The following is a 22,702-nucleotide window of genomic DNA, read 5'->3' on the forward strand; positions in this document are numbered from 1 at the left end:
TTGTTCTTATGAAGTTTATTTAATTGTATGTGGCAATCGGAAGAATATTATAGAAGATTCCGAAAAGGAATCATAGAACTCTGACTCTTTAAACTGGAGGAGTTTGAGACTGTCAATAAGTATTTGGTAAATAAAGGCAGATATCGCAATTGCCGTTCTATAGGAACGTTCCTATAGAACGGCAATTGCAATATCTACCAATCAGCGTTTCTTCAAACGTTCCTTTGAGGAACGCTGATTGGAAAGTTTCATCTCTCTTAAGGATGCTGGATATATTTGTTATTTCTACTGGAAAAGGTAATGGAATTCGCTCAACTTAGATATTTTGTTTTTGAAGTAGTAGAAGAAACTTTTTTCCCTCTGGTACAAAAATTAGTAAACTGTGCGTCAAACTGAACTGCAAGAGGTAAGAGTATTTATGCTGCTGTGAAACAGGAAGAATAATATTGTGTGCCATAAAGGTAATAAGAAAGGATCCTGTGGAAAAGAAGAAGAAAATTTATATCTTCAGAAAAAGGACTTAACAAAGAAACTGACTATGAACATTTTGTTATTGTCTAAATAAAGTGTTTAGTCTGGCAGATGTGATTAAGTATATGTTAAACAAACCAGTAATAGAATGAGTCAGAGAATGGGTGATCTCTGAAGTGTAAGTTTATTTTAAAAGTCCTTGGATCCATTTAATTTTGTAGTTAGTTATATAATTTTATTTGAATTGTATATATTGTTTTAGTTTTATTAAATGTGTATATTTTTTTGTATTTGGTCTTGAGTCAGTGATTTTCGGGATTCTGAAAGAAACAGTTTAAAAAGGTCTTGCACCAATCGGAATTGAACCCGTGTGGATACGTGTAATGCCATGCGGCTACTACCCTGACCAGATTCGAACTTTACTGAGGTCTCATTAGTCGAAGCCAGATCCAAAAGAGATAAGATTATACTAAGGCAATTGATGTGAAGTCATTAGCCTCTATTTAATTTATTTTCACAGTATTGGTGACAACACAGAATGATAAGAAAATAATTACTGTTTATTAACTTATTTGCTGATATTTCACTGTTATTATATCCAGCATCTTTAGAGCACAAAAATGTTTGGCACAGCACTTGAAACAACAACAATCTGGTATAACAATGGAATTAGTTTGAACAATTGTAACAGACAGCACAAAGACTAGGGTCCTAATTAGTTGCCATCTATGTTGGAAAAAAAAAAGGTATTAATTAGATCTTAAAATGACTGTCTCCCATATTTTTGGTAAATTTATACAGCCATACTTGTTGAAGTATGTTTTAGAGCTTCTGTTGATTCCCAAACATATAACGACAGATCCTATGTATGAAGGGGTATCTAAGGCATGGTCTGCTAGAACCAATTTGCCATAATAACAGTGCTGGATATAATGTTCATTAAAGCAGATGTCCACATTAAGTCCGGTCACAAGAATAGGGCACTTCTGAGGTTTAAATATGGTGTGTAGCTGAAGTTCATTCTAGATATCTTTTCAGATGTGCCTTTGAATGTATGGGATGGTAACAGCTTTTCTGTAGTCTTGTGTGGTAGGCAATGGGGGGGATTTCTGGGGAGCATTTAGTATTTTTTCCCCTGTCCTATGGGGATTATAGCCATTGGCTAAGAAGGCTTCTGTTGAACTGGGAATATATGACCTTCTTCCACCAACAGTCAATAACATTCATTTAAATATGGCCAACATTCTAATCCATTCCAAGCCTCTCAAAAACAATATCCCACAAAAGGAAATCAGTGCTTTAAAAGAGGCTATGAAAGCAAAATGAGCATACTTTCATATTCTCTTTAAAAAAGAATATGAATATGAAGCTTGTGAGATTATTTTAAAAATATATATAATTTTTAAACATAATTTTTGTGCTTAACTTTTCATTTTGTATGTGCAATTTATTTTTTAATGTGAATTCTCCCTGTACTGACTGTAGATATATTTTAAAAAATGCAGAGTAGTATCAACAAATCCTATATACTTTACTTTCACATTTGACACCCGTAGATGCTGTATGGTCACTGCCGTACCTCACATGGTTTTGGCCATGATGTCTTCTCCTCGAATAAGTGGTAGGGTCGCAGAGTCCCTTTACTTCCATTGATTAATAGTAATTCATTTAATTTTTTTTTTACTAAAATGTACCAGTAAAAACTAATATTTTATTTCACATGAATTCATTTGTATTATTTCAAATCTCACTTATTTCACACACCATTTATTACTGAAACTTACTTGCATGCTTTTTTAAGTTAAGGGATATTACATCCCATATTGTTTCATAGCCGAATAAGATTATTAATTCATATAATTAATAATTTATTAGGACACCTTCTTGGCAATTCTCATAGTAGGGTATGTAAGTTCTGTTTGCTACAAACTTGGTATTACTAGGTCTACCTACTCAGTGATGAAACCTCAATAAAGGTTGAAACTGGTCTGGGTAGTGACCTTCTCTCATAATGTAGAACAGTAATACAACTCCTAAGAGCTGGGTTTCACATTATGGGTAAATACCAAGAATAGTAATCAGAGCTTGCTCCACCCTTACTATGAGTTGCCTCAGTGTTGCGCTATCAAATGGGTCAGGTGTTACACTATCCAGGTATTTGTTTACGCTTGAACTCACTGAACTTTATATAGTTGCTATATTCGGCACAAAACTCTTTGAGTTTCTTATTCGGCTATGAAACAATATGGGATGTAATATCCCTTAACTTAAATAAGTTCATGTTGCCAAATTGAAGCCTTTGGCTCTTCATATAATTAATAATTACTTGCATGCTTTTCTTAATCCATTTTGCAGGAAATGAAGCATGAAAAAAAGCAGAGAAATATAGAACTAAATAAGGTAAATAATATTTGCTATAGTCACGAAATGTTTTAATTTTTTTATGTATTTTTCATTTTGTATTAATTTCTTATTTTAGACTTGTTATATATATTTTTAGACTTGTTATATATATTTCACAGATTTTAATTTTATCTTCGTTGCCTTTTTTTTTTTCATTTTTTATTAGGTTAGACAGCCTGTAATTTCAGTAACTGAAGAAGAAGAAAAAGCTGTTAAAGAAGTGTTGTCTATTGTAAGTGTGATTTCAGTTACCTGGTGGTTTAATTTAAATCTTGATGTCTAAAGGAATGAATGAAAAAAAGATGAAAGAATTCCATTTGAGATTGTAAAACAGAGCTAGCAAAGATGTTGAAAGTTTTTTCCACTTGGAGTGTAAGCAAACCAAGTTTGCACCTGAAGTATCTTCAGGACTGAGGTAACTCGTGGTAAAGGTAGACCAAGCTCTCATCACTTGTCTTAGTATCTCCCATAATGCAAAGTGCATCTCGTTGCGGACATGTATAATGCTATGCATTAAGGGAAGGGCCACTACCCAGACCAATTTCGACCTTTATTGAGGTCTCTTCAGTAGGAGCCAGACCTGGAGGTGGTGATACTAAGGTGGAAGCAGTGGTGAGCTATAAGGAGCTCGCGGGGGGGCCCCTTTGTTAAATTTTTCTCAAATTTACGAGCCCCTTGTTCTTTTTGTTTACTTTTTTATTTTTTCAAAAAAAAATTTTTTTTGAAACATATTAAGCAACAAACTCATACGGTAACCTAACAAAAATTAGTCTGTCCAGCAGTGTATTGATTATTTGGAATTATAGTTTCAACTCCTCTATAACGAATGCGCCCAAGTTTGAAAATAAAATAAGCACATGCACTATTGTTACCCTTCTCCCTTTTTTTTTTTTTTTCCTTGATGATGTGAGCCCTTTGTAAAAATTTCCTTAGCTCACCACTGGGCGGAAGTAATGGAGAAGTCATATTTACTATTTCGTAGTGACCCTTCCCTTAATGCATGGCATTATACATGTCTGGAAGGAGATGTGCTTTGCATTATGGGAGATACTAAGACAAGTGATGAGAGCTTGGTCCACCTTTACCACGAGTTACCTCAGTCCTGAAGATACTTCAGGTGCAAACTTTGTTTGCTTACACTTGGATAAAGGATTAAACTAAATTTATTATAGAGCTAGCAAAATATAGATGATTTAGCATTTTTTCCTGTAGTGGTAGTTATTTTATTGTGGTCTGAATTTAAGAATAGGTACATAGTTAAATGATACTCTACTTTGGCAACATCGTTTTATAAAAGAAAGGCCCAGCCATGGTATTATTGATACCTGAATTGGTTAATAAAAATGGATATATATATCATGATATTGCTTAGCTTGGTAAAGACATTTGACAAAATACCGTATAGAAGATCAATGCTTAAACTGGAGCATTAAGGGATGGATGAGTAACTAGGGACATGGATAAGATGGTTGTTGACCAAGTGTTGGTAATTAGTATATAAGGGAGCAGAGTATAGAATGCAAGTGACCAGCGATGTGCCATTGAGGTATATATTTGAACCACTAATGCATATGTTAATGATATCAAGATGGTTTGAAGGAGCAGGAGGAAGTGGAAGTGGATATTCAGTTATTTACTAATGACATTTAGGAGGAGGATATGGAATGACTGATACAGAACACCTGCAAGCCTTTTTCAGTCACTATCATTCGTGCCTCTGTATTACAGGCAGAAAACTTGTTACATATATTTTTTTTTATTATTTTATTATTGGCAAATGATAATTCTATCTACATGGACTGTCAGACTCTAGAGATCAACATGGTACATTTTCAAGCCACTTCAGGCCTCCAGTAAGCAGGATAATGGTCTTAAATTGAGCTAAAAATCATATTCATTTAAAGATGTTCAAAACACATAGGCTATACTAGATCTATAGGTCAGCATATTGGGTAAGCGCTGATTGTGTTGCAAAATATAAGGTTATTTTTGATTTAGGAGATTGCAAGCTATGCATTTAGTTAGTTGAAACCACTGTAAGAATCTGATGAGGCTAGGGATCTCATGGTGATAGTGGACAAAGAGTTTCAGTTCAAGGTGACTCAGTTTGAAAGTGGTAGAAACAATACAGAAATTACTGGGATATGTTAAGAAAGACAGAGAAGTTAACATCTTTTATAGGGATTTGATATGATCACATGTGACTTACTGTGCTGAGATTTAGCTGTCGTGTATTGCAAGGATGATGATGTAGTAGAGGGTGCATAGGTAGGTTAATCAAGGTATCTCATGTCTGTTGAATGTTCACTATGAGATCTTAAGAATATGTGGATAAATTTAGTTAAAAAGCAGAGAAGAGGACACACATGCACACAAACAAAGGGGATCTGGAAAATTCAGATAAACACCTAGAACAAAATGATATTAAAACAACTGATATAACTACAAGAAAGAACATATCAGTAGGAGAGTTATGAAGGTAACTTATGTTCTTTCTTGTGGTTATATCAGTTGCTTTAATGTCATTTTTGTTCTAGATGTTTATCAGAACTTTCCAGATGCTCCCTCACACACACACACACACACACACACACACACACACACACACTAGAAACCTCGCTGAAAGTTTTTTTTTTTTTTTTTTGGGCAGATGATAAATATAGGAAAGGAGAGAACATAGTGTTCCCTTTGAAGTCATAGTGTTATCTCAGTATACCATTATCCAACATTAATTATATTGTAGAAAGTTCTTTCAATTGGTTGTAAATTTAATTCAATTTGCTAAGAAATTATATTGCTTTTTAGTTTCTACAAACTTCAGTTTTGAAATAATGTTGGATCTTTAATATCCCCCTTTTCTTATGTAATTATATTCTTGTTTTATCTTTTACCCTATTTGATCACAAAAGAAACGAAGAAATTATGAAAGAATTAAACCAAGAACCAGTAATAGAAAAAATTAAAAAATATAAACATAAATGGATAGAACATGTTCAAAGAATGAAAACAGAAAGATTACCAAAACAAGCCTTAAAGTACAAGCCATTAGGAAAAAGAAAACCATAATGTCCTCTTAAACGATTCAATGATGTATGAGTGATAAATAACTGTGTATGAGTGAGTAGTGAAGCATACAAATATATATATATATATATATATAATAACCAGGAAGTAAAGGTATATAACAAAATTATTTCCCTTCTGGCTTCTGTAGTAGTTTTCCAATAAATTTAGCAAATCAGCTATTACCCTCCTATCCTTAAACAAACTAAAATTCAGGCCGCTCTTAGTTTTCAGTTTAGTCACGTGTAATTCTTTCATTCATAAGGGCTTTGTCTAAGTATGGGACAAGGCCTTAAAATATAACCTCTGAGACAGTCTGCCTGTTAAATATTGACGAATGTATATTTTACTACGCCAGCCAATACATAGGATAGATGAGACTCTTATCCAAGTTGCCTCTCTCAGAGTATTACGCAGTGATGAACTTTCTAACACTAATTCGACTAATCTCAATTCACTTTGTCTTTGCATGCAGTGGTCTGGAAAATCAAACTATATTCATATATCCCTCCCGCTAGGTTTGATAATCATTTTATGAGTGGCTATTTGAATTCATAAGACAGGCTAGATTCAGGCGAATGCTATAAAACATATTTATTTAGGTTTAAAAGATATACATGAGAAAATTAAAGTACGTGGTTAACTTAATCACTTTCCTAGTAAAATTCTGATATCATTACTAACACAAGAATACATGCATAATAACTAGATCCACAGAGTTTTTCTATAAACATACAAACTTCTAGCTTAATTTAACATTATCTTCAATCACTCTCTGATCACTACTCGTATCTCACAATATATCTCAGTTATCTCACATACAGATCCCTTCTAGGGAAACATTCTTCAAAATAAGGACAAGTCACTGCCAAATTGGGATAATTTCTAAAGTTCTCTACAGCATGTCCATACACAAATTAACCTATAGAGTTTACTCAAATCTTTAATTGGAAATCAGATACTTTAACATTCTACGTTGCCATCCCATGGAATGACTTTCTGTTCTATCATCGGCCTTGTCTGGACATCAAAGCACCTTTGTTCTGCGATTCTCCCGATCACTTACGATAGCAGCATGGCCTGGTTCCCCGAGTCGATAAGGCGATGTGCTGCTCTGGACTTTCTCTGGTACCGCAGGCACACATCTGGATTAGGCTTAGCTACTCTGTTATGAAGAGATAGCTAGCCTTGCCTCGCAAACATCGATAGGCCTCTCATGACTTCTACAGCCGACCCGGATCTTCACGTTGGCGGAGAGCGCAAGCCAATGTCCACGAGTGCAGGAAACAGGAACCAAAAAGCCACGTGTAGGGGGAGCTTGACCCTTATATTCTTCCTCGGAGATTCTTGCGCTTGGCTACGTTTTTTTACCGCACGGCACTCATCCACGTGCACGTGGCGTTCTTCCAAGAATGCATTCTCGCTTCGCTTTCCTTATAATTTCTCTTTCCTTTAGGCCATACGTTATACTGGATGGCTAAAGTGTGACCCTTGGACTTTATCTTACACTCAACTTGCTTTCATACAATATATAGAATGGGATACTCTAATTAAATTATAATCTTATATAAATTCCTCTATTTGACTCTGTACAAACAGGTTAAGTCTCACATTTCTTATGCTAACATTTCTTCAGTTTTGCCTTAAAGTTATAATGTACAATTTTATTTCCTTGCCAAAGCACAACATTCTCTGCCTACAATCAAAGATAGTTGTTCCTGAATAGAATTAATCTTTTGTCCCAATTTTTGATTATTCAGGACACAACAACTTCTAAGGCCGGAACAGGCCATGCTAGGCCTAAATCCTTGATGCACATGATGATGTCTTTTATCCAAGTGTAAGCAAACAAAGTTTGCATGTGAAGTACATTCACAACTAGGCTACTTGGTTATAGAGGCCATTGATTCACATTAATTGTCTTTATATCAGATGTGTATAATGCTATTCATTATGGGGAAACTTGGTCTGACTATTGGTCCTTCCATTAATGCATAGAATTATACACATCTGAAACAATGTGGGCTTTGCATTATGGGATCCAAAGACAATTTATTTATTTCGTATACAATTCCAAATTTCCTCTCCTGTCCTAAGGGAAGGGTTGAGCCCTCCTAATGAGGGATTAAGTTGCATTTTATGACTAGATCTGTTTGTGTGTGTGTTCATGGGGCCGGTTTTACAAAGGCAATTAATGTAAAGTTGCTGGCCTCTGTATACAGATAGAATAGTTGTGAATGTACTTCACATGCAAACTTTGTTTGTTTACATTTGGATAAAAATAAAACAAGAATATAATTTTTTGGCAAGTTTAATGAAATTAAATTATATTGTTTGTAATTTCATGACTGCTTTCATGTATCTTCATGAATAGTTATTTGTCAAATGAGAATAGTTTATTTCGGTGTAAGTGGCTCCAGGTATACTGTAGTGCAGAGTATACTTTTTAGAAAGTGTGTGTATATAATATATATGTGTATATAATACACACACTGCTTGGAAAAGAAGTCAATGGATAACCCATATGGGCAAGGTGCATTGAGTTGTGTAACAAGTCACATGTATGTAGCTGGTATAAATTGGAGGAATATGATGCTCCCAAGTCATTGCAACTGTATCTAGGTGAAATGGCTGCGAGAAGGAAACTGACAAAGTTTCAAAGAGGCATTGTGATAGAATGCCATGTTGCAGGCCTATCTGTTTGGCAAATTGTTGACATATTGGGCCATCTCAGGTCAACAATCAGTGATAAAATACTGAGATGGAAGTGCAGGGGGTAAACTGCAAGTGGTACCCACAGTGGATGATCTACCACCCTCACCAAACATGACTGTAGGGGCTATGAAGAATACTATGTAAATTCCACCACTCATCAGCTGACACATTGAATACAGAGTTCTGGGCTTTGACTGGAATACAGATCTACACAAAATATTCAGCACAGGCTCACAACAAGGGTTTCTATGGTAGGACTGCAATATGCAGCATTCAGTCTTTGCACCACTTCTTCAGTGGCACAAAGAGCATGTACAGTGGGACACAGAAGCTTGGAAAGCTGTGTCATGGAGCAACGAATCACACTACATCCTCTGCTTGGCAGATGAATGGGTGTGGCGGATGTCCAGTGAACGTCTCTTACCAGAGTCTGTAACCCTAAGAAATTCTGAGATGGCGGTGTGATGGTATGGTCCAGTTTTTCCTGGTTTGGCCTCAAACCTCTGTTTGTGGTGCTGCGAACATTGAACTCCAAGAGGTATCTGAACATTCTAGACAATGCTCCAGAATGTTCAGAAACAGTGTGCAATCCTTCCTACTTTGTGGCATTTCTATGGAACGGGCCATTGTCTCTTTGAATAAGACAATGCACTGTCATAAGGCTGCTGCTGTAACTACGTGATTTATGGACATGAAAGTTACCACACTTGACTGTCCTCCACTGAGCCCTGATCTCAACCCTTTTGAACATCTGTGGGATGAACTGGATCATCGGGTGAGGTCAAGGATGTCTGCTCAAAAGAAGTCCAGGACCTCATCACGTGTCTACAGGAAGAATGGTCCAAAATATCCATTGATCACTATCATGCACTTGTGGAAAGTATTCCCTGTAAGATTGTTGCAGTCATCACAGCGAAAGGAGGTCAGAGAATGTTATTATTATTTTGTTTATTTATTTATTTCAAAAGACCATAAAAAATATATATTTCCTTGCTCTTTTCATGTTACATAAAAAGAAAAAAAAATTAAATAAAAAAAAAATCATTAAAAAATATAAGAACCTAAAATGCCCATAATGTTGATATACCATAAATTTACAACAATTTGTTGATGGAAGCCATAAATTTTTTTTTCCACATGGCTTCGATGTTTTTATATATATTTTTATATATAAATATTTATATATATATTTCGATGTTTTATACACACACACACACACACACACACACACACACACACACACACACACACACACACACACACACACACCCATACTACCAGGGGGGATCCCCCCCCCGCGTCTATGGCTCCCAACCCCCCCAAGTTCCCGACTGGTAAGACAAAAAACGTGACATAAAAACGTTTCAAATTTCAGCTTATCTTTTTATATATATAGATTAGATATATATAAAATATAAGGCTGGTGATTATGACCAGCTTAGGAAACAACTTCGAGCTATAACATGAAACGAAGAGTTGAGCGGTAAGGAAATAAATGCTGCATGGGAACTTACAGAGAAATACATAACAGCATCAATGTACGAATGTATCCCAAAGGCCAAAAGATTGAATAAGGTTGGTGTAAAATGGACAAATGTCGAGCTTAACATGAAATCTGGAAAAAGAAAGTCCTTTTGAGGATGTACAAGATGAATAATGCTAATCAATCACATGAAAAATATAAAGAACAAGCCAGGAGAATGACTCAGTTAGTAAGGAAAACAAAAGTAGAGTATGAGCAGAAATTGGCAAATCAGGCTAAGAAAAACAGTAGAGAGTTTTTTAGATATGTGGCAAGTAGAAGAAAGAATAATCATGGAAAGATGAAGTTAAGGGATGAAAGTGGTAGAATGGTAACTGCTGCAGAAGACATTGTTGAGGTATTCAGTGATCAATTTATAAGTGTGTTTCATCCTGATTAGGGTGGAATCATGAAGAACTTAAGTGTAGAGGACATAGGAGAGGATAGCTTAATTGTGAGTGAGCAGGAGGTATTTGAGGAAATAAATAACTTTGCTGTTAATAGGCGATAGGATTTGATGAAATATCACCACACATCTTAAGAGAATGTTCCAGGGAACTGGCAGTAGCATTGGCATGCCTGTTTAACAAGAGTGAAACAACACAGGTTTCAAGGGAGTGGAAGGAGGGTAAAATTGTTCCACTGCATAAAGGCTGTAGCTTCAAATTATAGACCGGTCTGTATATCTGGAGTTGTGATGAAGGTGCTGGAGAGATTGGTGAGAAGTAGGATACAGAAATGGGTTGATAACAGCAGTATTCTCTGTGGTTATCAGCATGGGTATACACTTGGTGGGGAAACTTTAACAGAAGTAGAGGAGATGAGAGATCTAGGAGTGATGGTGGATAAGGACCTGAAATTCAGGGGCCATATTGCACACATTGTGAAGACATCACATCGAATAATGGCAATGATGCAGAGAACCCTGATATGCAGAAATAGAGAGGTTATGATTCCATTGTATAAGGCTTGATCAGACCTCATATGGATTATTGTGCACAGATTTGGTAGCCTGGTTTTCATGGCGACGAGTATATGTTGGAAAGGGTACAGAGAAGATTTACAAAGGTAGCCAGTGGTCTTTGGAATGTGGAGTACGAGGACAGATTGAGAGAATGTAAGTGGCAGAGCCTCATAAATAGGAGGAAGAGGGGAGGGGGGGGGGACATGATTGAGACATATAAACTGGTCAAGGATTGTTATCAGGTAGACATGGAATAGATTTTTCATAGAATTGGAGAAGGGAGTAGAACAAGAGGCCATTGCTGGAAACTGTATAAGGAGGGTGTGAGCAAAGGAGTGAGAAGCAGGTTCTTTGCATGGAGGGTGGTTGGTTAGTGGAATACATTGTTTGAGTGTGTTGTGGATGTGGACACATTGAATCAGTTTAAGACGTAGTTGGATGAGCATTGTATGCAGTAGTGAATACCTCCCATGATGAGTCTCTGACTCCATGAAGGTCGGGTGTTGATGATGATAATAATAATAATGAAATGTCAGTAATGTTTTAAATTTTCTAAAATATTTGTTGTTTTTCCTTGAAAATTTCTTCTGAATAAACTTTAAGCAGCTTTTTAACCTTTGTAAGACTTACCTTTCTTTTAACATTAGGATACCACCCCAGTGTTAAACATTAGTAGTACTCCAGCATTATCAGAAAAGAAGACCTGCCGCACTCGTTGGGCTGTTCTAGTAGATGTTTCTCAACTAGTAGATGATTTTTATAAGAAAATACCAAATATGGCTCACAAAGTATGTTTGTTTGTGTTGATAATTATGAACATGATGTCATGCACAGCTCTCTCTCTCTCTCTCTCTCTCTATATATATATATATGTGTATATAAAATCTCCTTTACTGTTTCTTTTATGTTTTATGGGTATATTTCTTTTACACCTGAAGTCCATGATTCAATTAGAACAACAAAAAAAAAATTACAAAAAAAAATAATAAAAATCTTTGCAGTTCCAAATCTGCAAAGGTAAGTTGTCTCAGGCAAAAGTAAAAATAACAAAGATTATCTAGTTATTTTGATATTAAAACAATTCTGGCTTTAGTCATAAGAACCTCTTTAATAATGTCTTTGCACTAACAGTGTAATATCAGTACATATTAAATAATATATTATTGTAATACTTTGTAATTTTGTAATTATAAAATAAGGTGTGATATATTTTAAATACAATGCTGTGATCATGGCTGTAGCACTTCCCATCATCCATCGATATAAAGAAATCTCAAGAAGTTACTCCTCTGAGTAACGTCTGCAATAATGTTTCAGTTTGTTTTAATGTGTGTCATATTAAGTTTAGTGCTTTATAATTTAGTTTTCTCAAGGACTCTTATTGCCACAAGGTACTTAGCTGGAGTTCAGAACAAACTTCATTCTTATCTGTTGGTCAGATCCTTTTTTGTATTCCGTTAAGTTTATCTTATGACTTTCTAATGTTTGACACCTCAGGTGTAATAGAGTAATTCAAGGGTGAAGAGTTTCTATTCTATTTTCCTCTTTCCAGTTTCCCTATTTCCTTATGTACTTGACCCTGGCAGGAAGCTATAAAATTAATCTCCCAGTGCATATGTTCAGCATGAAAGATGAGACCAAAAACCTTCATGAATATGAAGAGAAAAAAGAATGATCATAGCATACAAGGCTGTAATAGACAAATTAATATATAATCACAAATGAGACAATTTTTGGTTAGAAGTATGAGCAACTGTTCCAAACCTACAAAGAACAGATCTGTCTTGGGTGGAAATAAAAATGACTAAGATTTAAATAGAGATAAGATCATTCATAGGCCATATCTTAGTAATTTACTCACTTTTTATTATTGACTGTTGGGTTGGATAAAGGGAATGTCTACATGAAGATGACACTGCTGAATTTTGCAAAGACATTTGATAAGATACCACATGGAACTCTGATCTGTTACACAAACTGGAGCTAATGGGATGGATAATTTGCTCATATTTTATAATAATGTTATGGCTGAGTTGGATAAAGGGAATGATTACACTATGATATTGTTGGACTTTGCTATGGCTGTTGATAGGATATCATATGAAAGGCTGTTGCATAAACTAGAGAATATTGGATTGGAATATGAGCTGTTGGCTTGAATAAGCAGATGCATAATGGACAGGTATCAGTAAGTGGTATATGGAGAATGTGAAAATGCCACATTTAAGGTGACATGAATCAGTCCTTCGACCATTGTTGTTTAATCTATACATTAATGGTATTGGAAAGGGGCTGACAGGAGATCTTTAATTGTTTGTTGACGATGTGAAGAGTCAGGGCAGTCAGATATACAACTGACCGACAGCATTTACAGTGTGATTTGAATAGGCTGGAAGCGTGGGCAAACGATAATGACTATCATTTCAGTATTAGTAGGTGAAAAGTTATGCACTTTGGCATGATTCTATATCCAGCATCATATTATATTGGTGGGGATTATGCTTTTAGTAACTAAAGGCTAGAGATCTTGGAGTTATCGTGGACAGGAATTTGAAGTTCACAAAGGTCACATAGCAAAAATTGCAAGTACAACTCAGAGGATAATTGCAATGTTGAAATGAACATTGACATGTAAGAATATGGACATCTTTTTGCTCATTACAAGGCCTTGATATGACTGTACCTGGACCACTATGCACAGCTTTAGTCTCCTAGATTGCAAAGGGATAAAAAAGCTGTGGAAAAGCCATAACAGTGAAGAGTTATTAAGATGATATAGAGATTATGGAATGTAGATTACGAGGATAGATTAAGAGTATACATGGACTGCAGACACTAGTAGATAGAAGAAAGGGACGATATGATACAGGTCTATAACTTCTGAGAAGTCATAAGATATTGGTTGATAAAATTTTTCATTATATGGAAGGTGGGAAGAGGACAAGGGAGCATCCATGGAAGTTTAGTGTGCAGTTAACGAAAGGGGTAAGAGTTAGATTCTTTCATAGAACACAGAGGTATTTCCCTACTGAGTGTTCCTGGCAAGATCTATGCAAGTATACTTGAGAAACGGTTGAGAAGAATTGTGGAAGAAAAGCTTGGTGAAGAACAAGCTGGATTCAGGCCAAATAGAGGCTGTAAGGATCAGATCTTCACTTTACGACAAATAGTCGAGAAAGCATGGGAATACAAAAGATCTGTATTTAAGTTTTGTCGATTTGGAAAAGGCATATGACAAGGTGCCAAGAGAGAAGCTATTCAATACGCTGCAGTTATATGGTGTCAATGGGGCATTATATCAAGCAATACTTAGTCTTTATTTGAGTTGTAAGTCAGCAGTTAGAATTGAAGGAAGTACAGGAAGATGGTTTAATGTTAAATCTGGTGTGAGACAAGGATGTACATTATCCCCTCTGTTATTCATTATCTATATGGATCACATTATGAAGGAATGTGGTATTAAACCTGATATCAAAATTGGAGATGTTAATGTCAGCTCTTTGCTTTATGCAGATGATGTTATACTTCTAAATAAATCTGCTACAAGTCTGCAAGATTCTCTGACTAAATTGAATAGCTGTTGTAACAGATATGGTATGAAGGTCAGCAATAAAAAGACAAAGACAATGAAAATAGGCAGAATCATTGAAAATGTCAACTGTGTTGTGAATGGAGAACCTGTGGAACAAGTAAGACATTTCAGCTACTTAGGCACGATTTTTACTGAAGATGGTAAATTAAATATAGAAATAGACAACAGAATCAGCAAAGCTTGTATGGTGGGAAGTTAATTGAATAAATTCATATGGAATAAGAAAGAAATTAGTCGGAACTCTAAATTAGCTGTATACAAGATAGTGTTCAAACCAGTTTTAACTTATGGATCTGAGAGCTGGGTCAGAAGTAAAACACTTGACCAAAGACTAGAGACCGCAGATATGAGAGTCCTGAGAAAGATCAGAGGCATGAACAGATGGCATCAATGGCAATATCATATTAAAAATGAGGATATTAGGAAAGAACTTGACATTGTCAGCATCCAGGAATGCGTTAGGCAGAGCTAATCTCAGGTGGTATGGTCACTTAAATAGAATGGGAGAGGAAAGATTAGCAAAACAAGTGTTCTCTGCCAGGTTGGCAGGAAAACGACCCAGAGGGAGACCAAGATATAGGTGGATTGATATGGTACAAAGTGCCTTAGACGATAGAAATATAAGATCTGATAATGTTGGAGTCTTGACAAGTAACAGACTGATTTGGAGGAAAATTGTAGATAGGAAGTTAGTAATGATGTAATTTTTTCATGTAGTACTGTCATATCCTGTACACCCCTTGAGGGTACATGGCAGGAATTTGATGATGATGATGAAAGGGAAAATATGACAGCTGGTATGGATGATGTATGGCCTTCCTAGATTGGAGATCTAATAATAACATGAAACTGGTGATATAGATACTAGAGTAGTTGATGGACAGCTACCAAAGAGTAGCATATAGAGGAATAGAATCTAGCAGACAGGTAATGAGTGATGTGGTGGTACAGGGCTCTATGGTTGAACTGCTGCTATTTAATTTGTACATCAGTGATATTAAAAATGATTTGAAGGGAGATATTGAATTGCTTGCTGATGAATGCAAAATTGGATGATGCATTAGCCAATCAAGATAATGTAGAGTTTGCAGAATAATTTAAATATGCTGACGGTATGGACAAAGTGCCAGTTTAATGTGGAAAAGTGTAAAACTATGAATTTTGAGATGACAAGATCACAAGCTATGTACTGCATTGACAGAACTGTACTCCACGAAATTGATGAAGCTAGGAATTTATGGGTGTTGGTGGACAGGAAGTTGAAGTTCTGACTACGTGTTGTAAAAGTGGCCAAGTCAGTTCATAAGATTACATGGTTATTGAAGAACACACTAACACAAAAGATAAGGAAGTTATTTTCCCAGTATAATGCTATGATATAGGCATATCTGTATTAGTGTACAGATCTGGTTACCTGGATTTCTTGTTATCGAGGAAGTGGTGGAGATGATCCAGAAGCAAGTGATCAAGATGGTGAGTGATGTATGGAATGCTCCCTATCAGGATAGATTGAGCATATGGACTACAGCAGCTGGCAAATGAATGGCAAAGAGGATGGGAAGGGGGGGGTAATATGGTAGTAACATTTAAGTTACTTTATATAAATTAAGTGGATATTAAATTCAACATCATTTCAAAGCTGGACACAGAAACTATAAATGTTTCGTGCAAAAATTGACCTGAGAGCTTGTGGGAATACAATTGCCACCATACCAAGAGTTGCCCTAGCTGAACCTTATAGGAGACATGCATGCTCAAAGCACCTGTATATTTGCCTCCTGTTGATCCATTTTGATAAGGTTTCACTGGTAATTGGTTTTTGTCAGAGACCAGGCAGAAACCTAAGAGAGCAAAAACTCTCAGTACTAAGGAACTCGAAGCGTCGGAGGTGTATTTTCCGTAAGCGAACTCTTGTTCGGTGCATAAAGTATTTATTAAAAATATGCCTGGTCAGCTAAGACAACTTGTAGTATGGTGGTGAGTGTATTGCTGCAAGCTCTCTGGTCAATTTTTGCATGAAACTTTTATAGTTTCTGTGTTCGGCTCTTTGAAATAATGTTGGATTTAAAATCAACATAATTTATATAAATTTGCATCGCCAAAGGGAAGCCTTTAGGCTCTTTATTTTAATAAATATTTAAGTTACTAAAACATTTTTTAGGAATGATTGAGAGGAAATTTTTCAGCACTCATCTGGAGAGGCAGTACAAGGGATCATCTCTGGAAATTGGGTAAGAGTGTAATTAGTGGAGGCCTCAGAACTACATTTTTTTCCTTCTTGGAGAGGTAGATTGCTGAAATGGGTATTAGTACCATGTATGGGTAGTGGGTTTGGGAAAGCAGGAACTTGTTTACATTTGATATAAAAGACTGTATATTGTATTCCTTGGGAAACACAACAGGGGGAAAGACTCTTCCACAGTACAGAATCTAGCAGACAACAAGCTTAGTACTGAGTGGGGAAATTATTGATGGTATTTCAGATGAACATTTCCATGGAAATATTTGTAGAATATACATATTGTGGAAACCAAGCATCTGTGTGAAAGTAGAGGGGGGGGGTTGAGTTAGTAAGAGATTGGTCATTAATAAGTCTAATTGCTCTCCTCTATATTGAGTCAAGCATTTTGAGGGAGCTTTTAGGGCCCCATCCCATATGTGAGAGCAGTATTCAATAGCTGGGCAGATTTGTAATTTGTAATAGGCTAACAGCTGTTCAGGAGTGAAGTAACGTCTTCAGCAAAAGAGAAATCCATAGTTTTTTTAGAAGCTGAGGATGCAATGGTTGTGATGTGTTTATGCCAGGAGAGGCTTGATGATAGGGTAATTCTAAGAAGAGAAATCTCAGATTTTCTGGAAATTTGGGTGTTGTCAAAAATAATACTGGGAGAAAATGGTTATTTTTTTTATGAGAAATAAGACAGTGTTGGGTTTTATTAGCATTGAAATTGACGAGGTTATCTGAACCTCATTGGAGGATGGCTTGGAGATCAGAATTGAGAGCAGTGGTGGTTGATATTCTGTTGGTGGAAGTGAGTTGTGTAGAGTGAGGTTTATCAAATGAAAAGGAGAAGTGCAGTGTGCTATCATCTGCAAAACTGTGTATTGGGTTGGAAGTCAGCTGAAGTGTCATTGATATATATAGTGAGTGAGATGAGTGAACAGATCTCCTGTTGCTCAGCAGCGACATAATTCATATTGATGGTTGTTTATTAGGTAGGTGCCTTCGAGGTAATGTAGGAGTTGGGAATTGATGATTTTTTCCAATACTTTTGACAGGACTAAGGTGAATGAGATAGGGCGGTAGTTGGATGGCAGTGACTTGTCGCTATTCTTGGAAATGGGTTGAATATGGACCAATTTTAGGCTGTGGCATGTTCAAGGCTATAACCACACAATGATGGGTATTGTGTGGTTAGTCTGGACCTTCTGCAATAGGTCTTTGGAATTCATAGAGATTCCATGTAATAAAATTATAATTTTTTTATTTTGAGATCGCATATTTAATTATAAGAATAAGCTAGGTGGTAATTTATTATGTCTATACACAAATGCCAGGAGCATCAGAAACAAAGGAGTTGAATTCATTGCTTTATTGAATATGATGTGGCCTAAGATTATTGGCATTAGTGAAACCAAACCTTGCTATCAGAATCAGATATGGTAACTGGGATCGAGTGTAATCAGTATACTATTTTTAAGAATGACAGGAGAGTAGGAGTACTATTAATGATATCAAGTGACTTAAGTCCGGTTAGGATAGAAACACAAGACAACAATGATGTCCCATGTAGCAGTGAGTTTTAGTGTACCTGGTGATGGTACACTAAAAGTGCACCTGGTGATGGCTAACAAAATGAAATATATGGTGGGGTGTTACTACACACACCTGGTGGCTCAGTGATCATTAACGAATAATGATCATAATCTTATCATGAGAAATCTCATGATAAGAAAGAAGAGGAATTTATTGAATTGTTGCGAAACAACTTTCTCAAGCAGCATGAGAAAGAAGGAACTCGAGGTCAAAGAGTGTTGGATTTGTTCATAGCATCAGAAGGGTCTCTGTTAAGAACATGGCTATTTTACCACCAGTTGGTGACAGTGATGATGTGCTTTCTTGGGAAGTATCTAATTATATTGATACGCTGATTAGAACAGGTTACATGTTGAACTAACTACAAAGCTGAAAATTATGATCTTACTTAGGAGAATACCATCTTTGGTACCGTGGTATCAGTTACTGAATGGGAAAAATATCAGCAATGGAAATTTTGAAAAATGTTTAAATGAGGCGGTATCCGAATGTATCCCTAGTGTTTGAAGAATAAATAGGTTGGGAATGAAATGGATGTGCAACCTTATACCAAGAGATCAACAAGTAGAAGATGATGTGAAAAGAATGAAAGGAAATGAGTGAAAAGAAAGAAAGCGGAAAGAATTTATCAATAGGGACAGATGGAATATCAGCCCATTTGTTAAAGGAATGTTCAGCCAAATTGGCCAGGTCTTTCACATGTTTGTATAACTTGAGTCTCAGCTATCATACATTCCTATGGTTTCCATAGCTGAGACCCAAGTTATACATTCAGATACAAAGTATCTGAATGTATGCCTAGTGTTCGAAGAATAAATAGGTTGGGAGTGAAATGGATGTGCAACCTTATACCAAGAGAAGAATATTGTGAGAATAAGAGTGAGAGGAGTTATGAAATACATAAAGCTGAAAAAAATGGCAAATATGAAAAAATATACATATACATACAGGGGGTGCTTAAGGGTCACAGCTGTATAACTGAGAGGAGACCTCCACATAGCCTTTAAAGGAATGCGGAAAACCGACCAAGGCTTCTGACCTAATGTCCAATCCTCACCTTTTTGTGGTGCACCCCTGTTGGGTATCTATTTGGATACTGAACGAACGAGGATGGGCTGGCAGTTTGGAATTGAGCTGCCCAAAGTGTATTCTTATTGTTTAAACCAAATTAAAAAATGATGGTACAACATGACAAAATTTCATGCCGTCTTGGACGTCGCCTGGTTAAAGAAGGTCCCCGTTGTTTTCGCCAGGGAACCAGGGCGAACAGCGAAAAGTCAGCTACTGGAACAAATCTGAAAACAAACCCCAACTCAACATCACCAGAGTTAAAGATCAGTACTATCAACGTAAGAAGCCTGAATGGCAAAGAAATGGAGCTAGCTGAGGAATTAGATAAGTACCAGATCGACATAATAAGGGTGACTGAAACAAAAAAGACCAAAACTGGTGAGATCTTTCTGAGCAATAAATACAAAATGTTATATTCAGGTAATGAAAATCAAGGAAAAGGAGTAGCCATAGTATTCAACACAAAATACAAGGCTAATCTTCTTGAATGGCAGTCAGTATCAAGTAGAGTAATGTGGGCAAATATGAGAATGGGGAACTGGACAATGAGACTTATTTGTGCCTATGGTCCCACAGAAGGTTCTACTAAGGAAGAAGTGGAGGAATTTTTTGAGGCTTTAGAAAAAGCAACTGATACAATGAAAAAGGAAAAGTTGGTCCTTGTTGGGGATCTAAATAGCAGAGTAGGAAGTGATTATCAGATAAACAAAAATATTTTGGGAAAATTTGGAGAAAAGAGCAAAGCTAATAATAATGGCAAATATCTGTTGGATTTCTGCTCAGGACATGGACTGGTTATTACTAACAGCAAGTTCCAACATAAAAATGTGCACAAATTCACATGGAGAGAAGAGGCTAGGAATAAGAAAAGCCTCATTGACTATGTTATTGTTGATAGTGATGTTTTCTCCCTGGTTCAGGACACCAGAGTGTACAGAGAATTTGAAATTGGAAGTGATCACTATTTAGTCTTGAGCAGGATAAAATTGAATTTCATATTGAAAAGAATAACATGTAAGAAAGTTTTAAAGTGAATAAAAGTTGAGCAGTTCTCAGATGTGAACTGTAGACTAAAATACACAAAGATTATTGAAGAAAAAATGAAAGAGTTTGAAAACAGGAATCAAACCTTGGAGATTCAGTGGCAAACTCTGAAGAAAACATTGATTCTGCCAGAGAGGCATGTGGTGAGGTTGTCTGCAAGGATAAAAAAATCAGAACTCCCTGGTGGACACAGTAAGTTAAAGAGGCAGTGAAGGAAAAGAAGAAAGCATATCAAAAGTTCCTGACAAATAAGTCAGCTTTTGCTCTTTGAGAATACAGAGACAAATGTAAGAAAGCGAAACACTTTGTAAAACTAGCTAAACAAAAGTCATGGGAGGACTTTGGCAAGAATATAGAAAATAAATATCAAGAAGGTGGCAAAATATTCTGGAGGTTGTTGAAGAAGCTTAGGACTGGAGGAAAGAGTGCTGTAAAAAGACATGATAAAGGTAACATGAAAACTGGAGAAAAAGATATCCTTGAAGTATGGAGTAATTACTTTGAAAAACTGCTAAATGAAACAAGCAGTGATGACAGCACAGTGGTAAAAAAACACTGACCAGGCATGCAGGCAGGAATGCATATCCATACTTGAAGTAGAAAAAGCCATCAAAGGCTTGAAATGTGGACAGGCAGCAGGAGTAGATGATATTCGACCAGAAATGCTGAAGTATGGTGGTATAAGAGTCTTACAGTGGCTGCACTGCATAGTTCAGAAAGCCTGGACAGAGGGACGAATTCCCGATGATTGGAGTAGAGCTCTCATAGTACCCATATATAAAAAGGGAAATAAAACTCAATGTGAGAATTACAGAGGTATTTCCCTACTGAGTGTTTCTGGCAAGATCTATGCAAGTATACTTGAGAAACGGTTGAGAAGAATTGTGGAAGAAAAGCTTGGTGAAGAACAAGCTGGATTAAGGCAAACATAGGCTGTCAGGATCAGATTTTCACTTTACGACAAATAGTCGAAAAAGCATGGGAATATAACAAAGATCTGTATTTAAGTTTTGTCGATTTGGAAAAGGCATATGATAAGGTGCCAAGAGAGAGATAAGCTATTCAATTTATATCAATTATATTATATCAAGCAATACTTAGTCTTTATTTGAGTTGTAAGTCAGCAGTTAGAATTGAAGGAAGTACAGGAAGATGGTTTAATGTTAAATCTGGTGTGAGACAAGGATGTACATTATTCCCACTGTTATTCATTATCTATATTGATCACATTAAAAAGGAAAGTGGTATTAAACACGATATCAAAATTGGAGATGTTAATGTCAACTCTTTGCTTTATGCGGATGATATACTTCTAAATAAATCCGCTACAAGTCTGCAAGATTCTCTGACTAAATTGAATAGCTGTTGTAATAGATATGGTATAAAGGTCAGCAATAAAAAGACAAAAACAATGAAAATAGGCAGAATCACTGAAAAGTCAACTGTGTTGTGAATGGAGAACCTGTGGAACAAGTAGAACATTTCAGCTACTTAGGCACGATTTTTACTAAAGATGGTAAATTAAATATAGAAATAGACAACAGAATTAGCAAAGCTGGTATGGTGGGAAGTCAATTGAATAAATTCATATGGAATAAGAGAGAAATTAGTCACAACACTAAATTAGCTGTATACAAAACAGTGTTCAAACCAGTTTTAACTTATGGATCTGAGAGCTGGGTCAGAAGTAAAACGCATGACCAAAGACTAGAGACTGCAGATATGAGAGTCCTGAGAAAGATTATAGGTGTGAACAGATGGCATCAATGGCAATATCATATATAAAATGAGGATTTTAGGAAAGAACTTGACATTGTCAGCATCTAGGAATGCGTTAGCAGAGCTATTCTCAGGTTGTGTGGTCATCTAAACCGAATGGGTGAGGAAAGATTAACAAAACAAGTGTTCTCTGCCAGGTTGGCAGCAAAACGACCCAGAGGAAGACCAAGATATAGGTGGATTGATACGATATAAAGCGCCTTAGACGATAGAAATATAAGATCTGATAATGTTGGAGTCTTGACAAGTAACAGACTGATT

At 36.1% G+C, this 22,702-nt stretch overlaps 1 protein-coding gene across 1 annotated transcript in view; it reads left to right on the forward strand.

Moving 5' to 3' along the window:
- The window catches only part of tst (superkiller complex helicase subunit twister), a 362,155-nt gene that overhangs the window by 87,426 nt on the left and 252,027 nt on the right, over positions 1–22,702 (forward strand). The window contains exons 7-9 of the mRNA XM_090399997.1: positions 2,827–2,871; positions 3,041–3,106; positions 11,786–11,926. Of these exons, the coding sequence (XP_090256123.1) occupies positions 2,827–2,871; positions 3,041–3,106; positions 11,786–11,926 (252 nt within the window). The remainder of the gene's footprint in view (positions 1–2,826; positions 2,872–3,040; positions 3,107–11,785; positions 11,927–22,702) is intronic.

Source organism: Typopeltis vanoorti, chromosome 1 (assembly GCF_054136105.1).
Source record: "Typopeltis vanoorti isolate ZY-2024b chromosome 1, IOZ_Tvanoo_1.0, whole genome shotgun sequence".
NCBI classification, from domain to species: domain Eukaryota; kingdom Metazoa; phylum Arthropoda; class Arachnida; order Uropygi; family Thelyphonidae; genus Typopeltis; species Typopeltis vanoorti.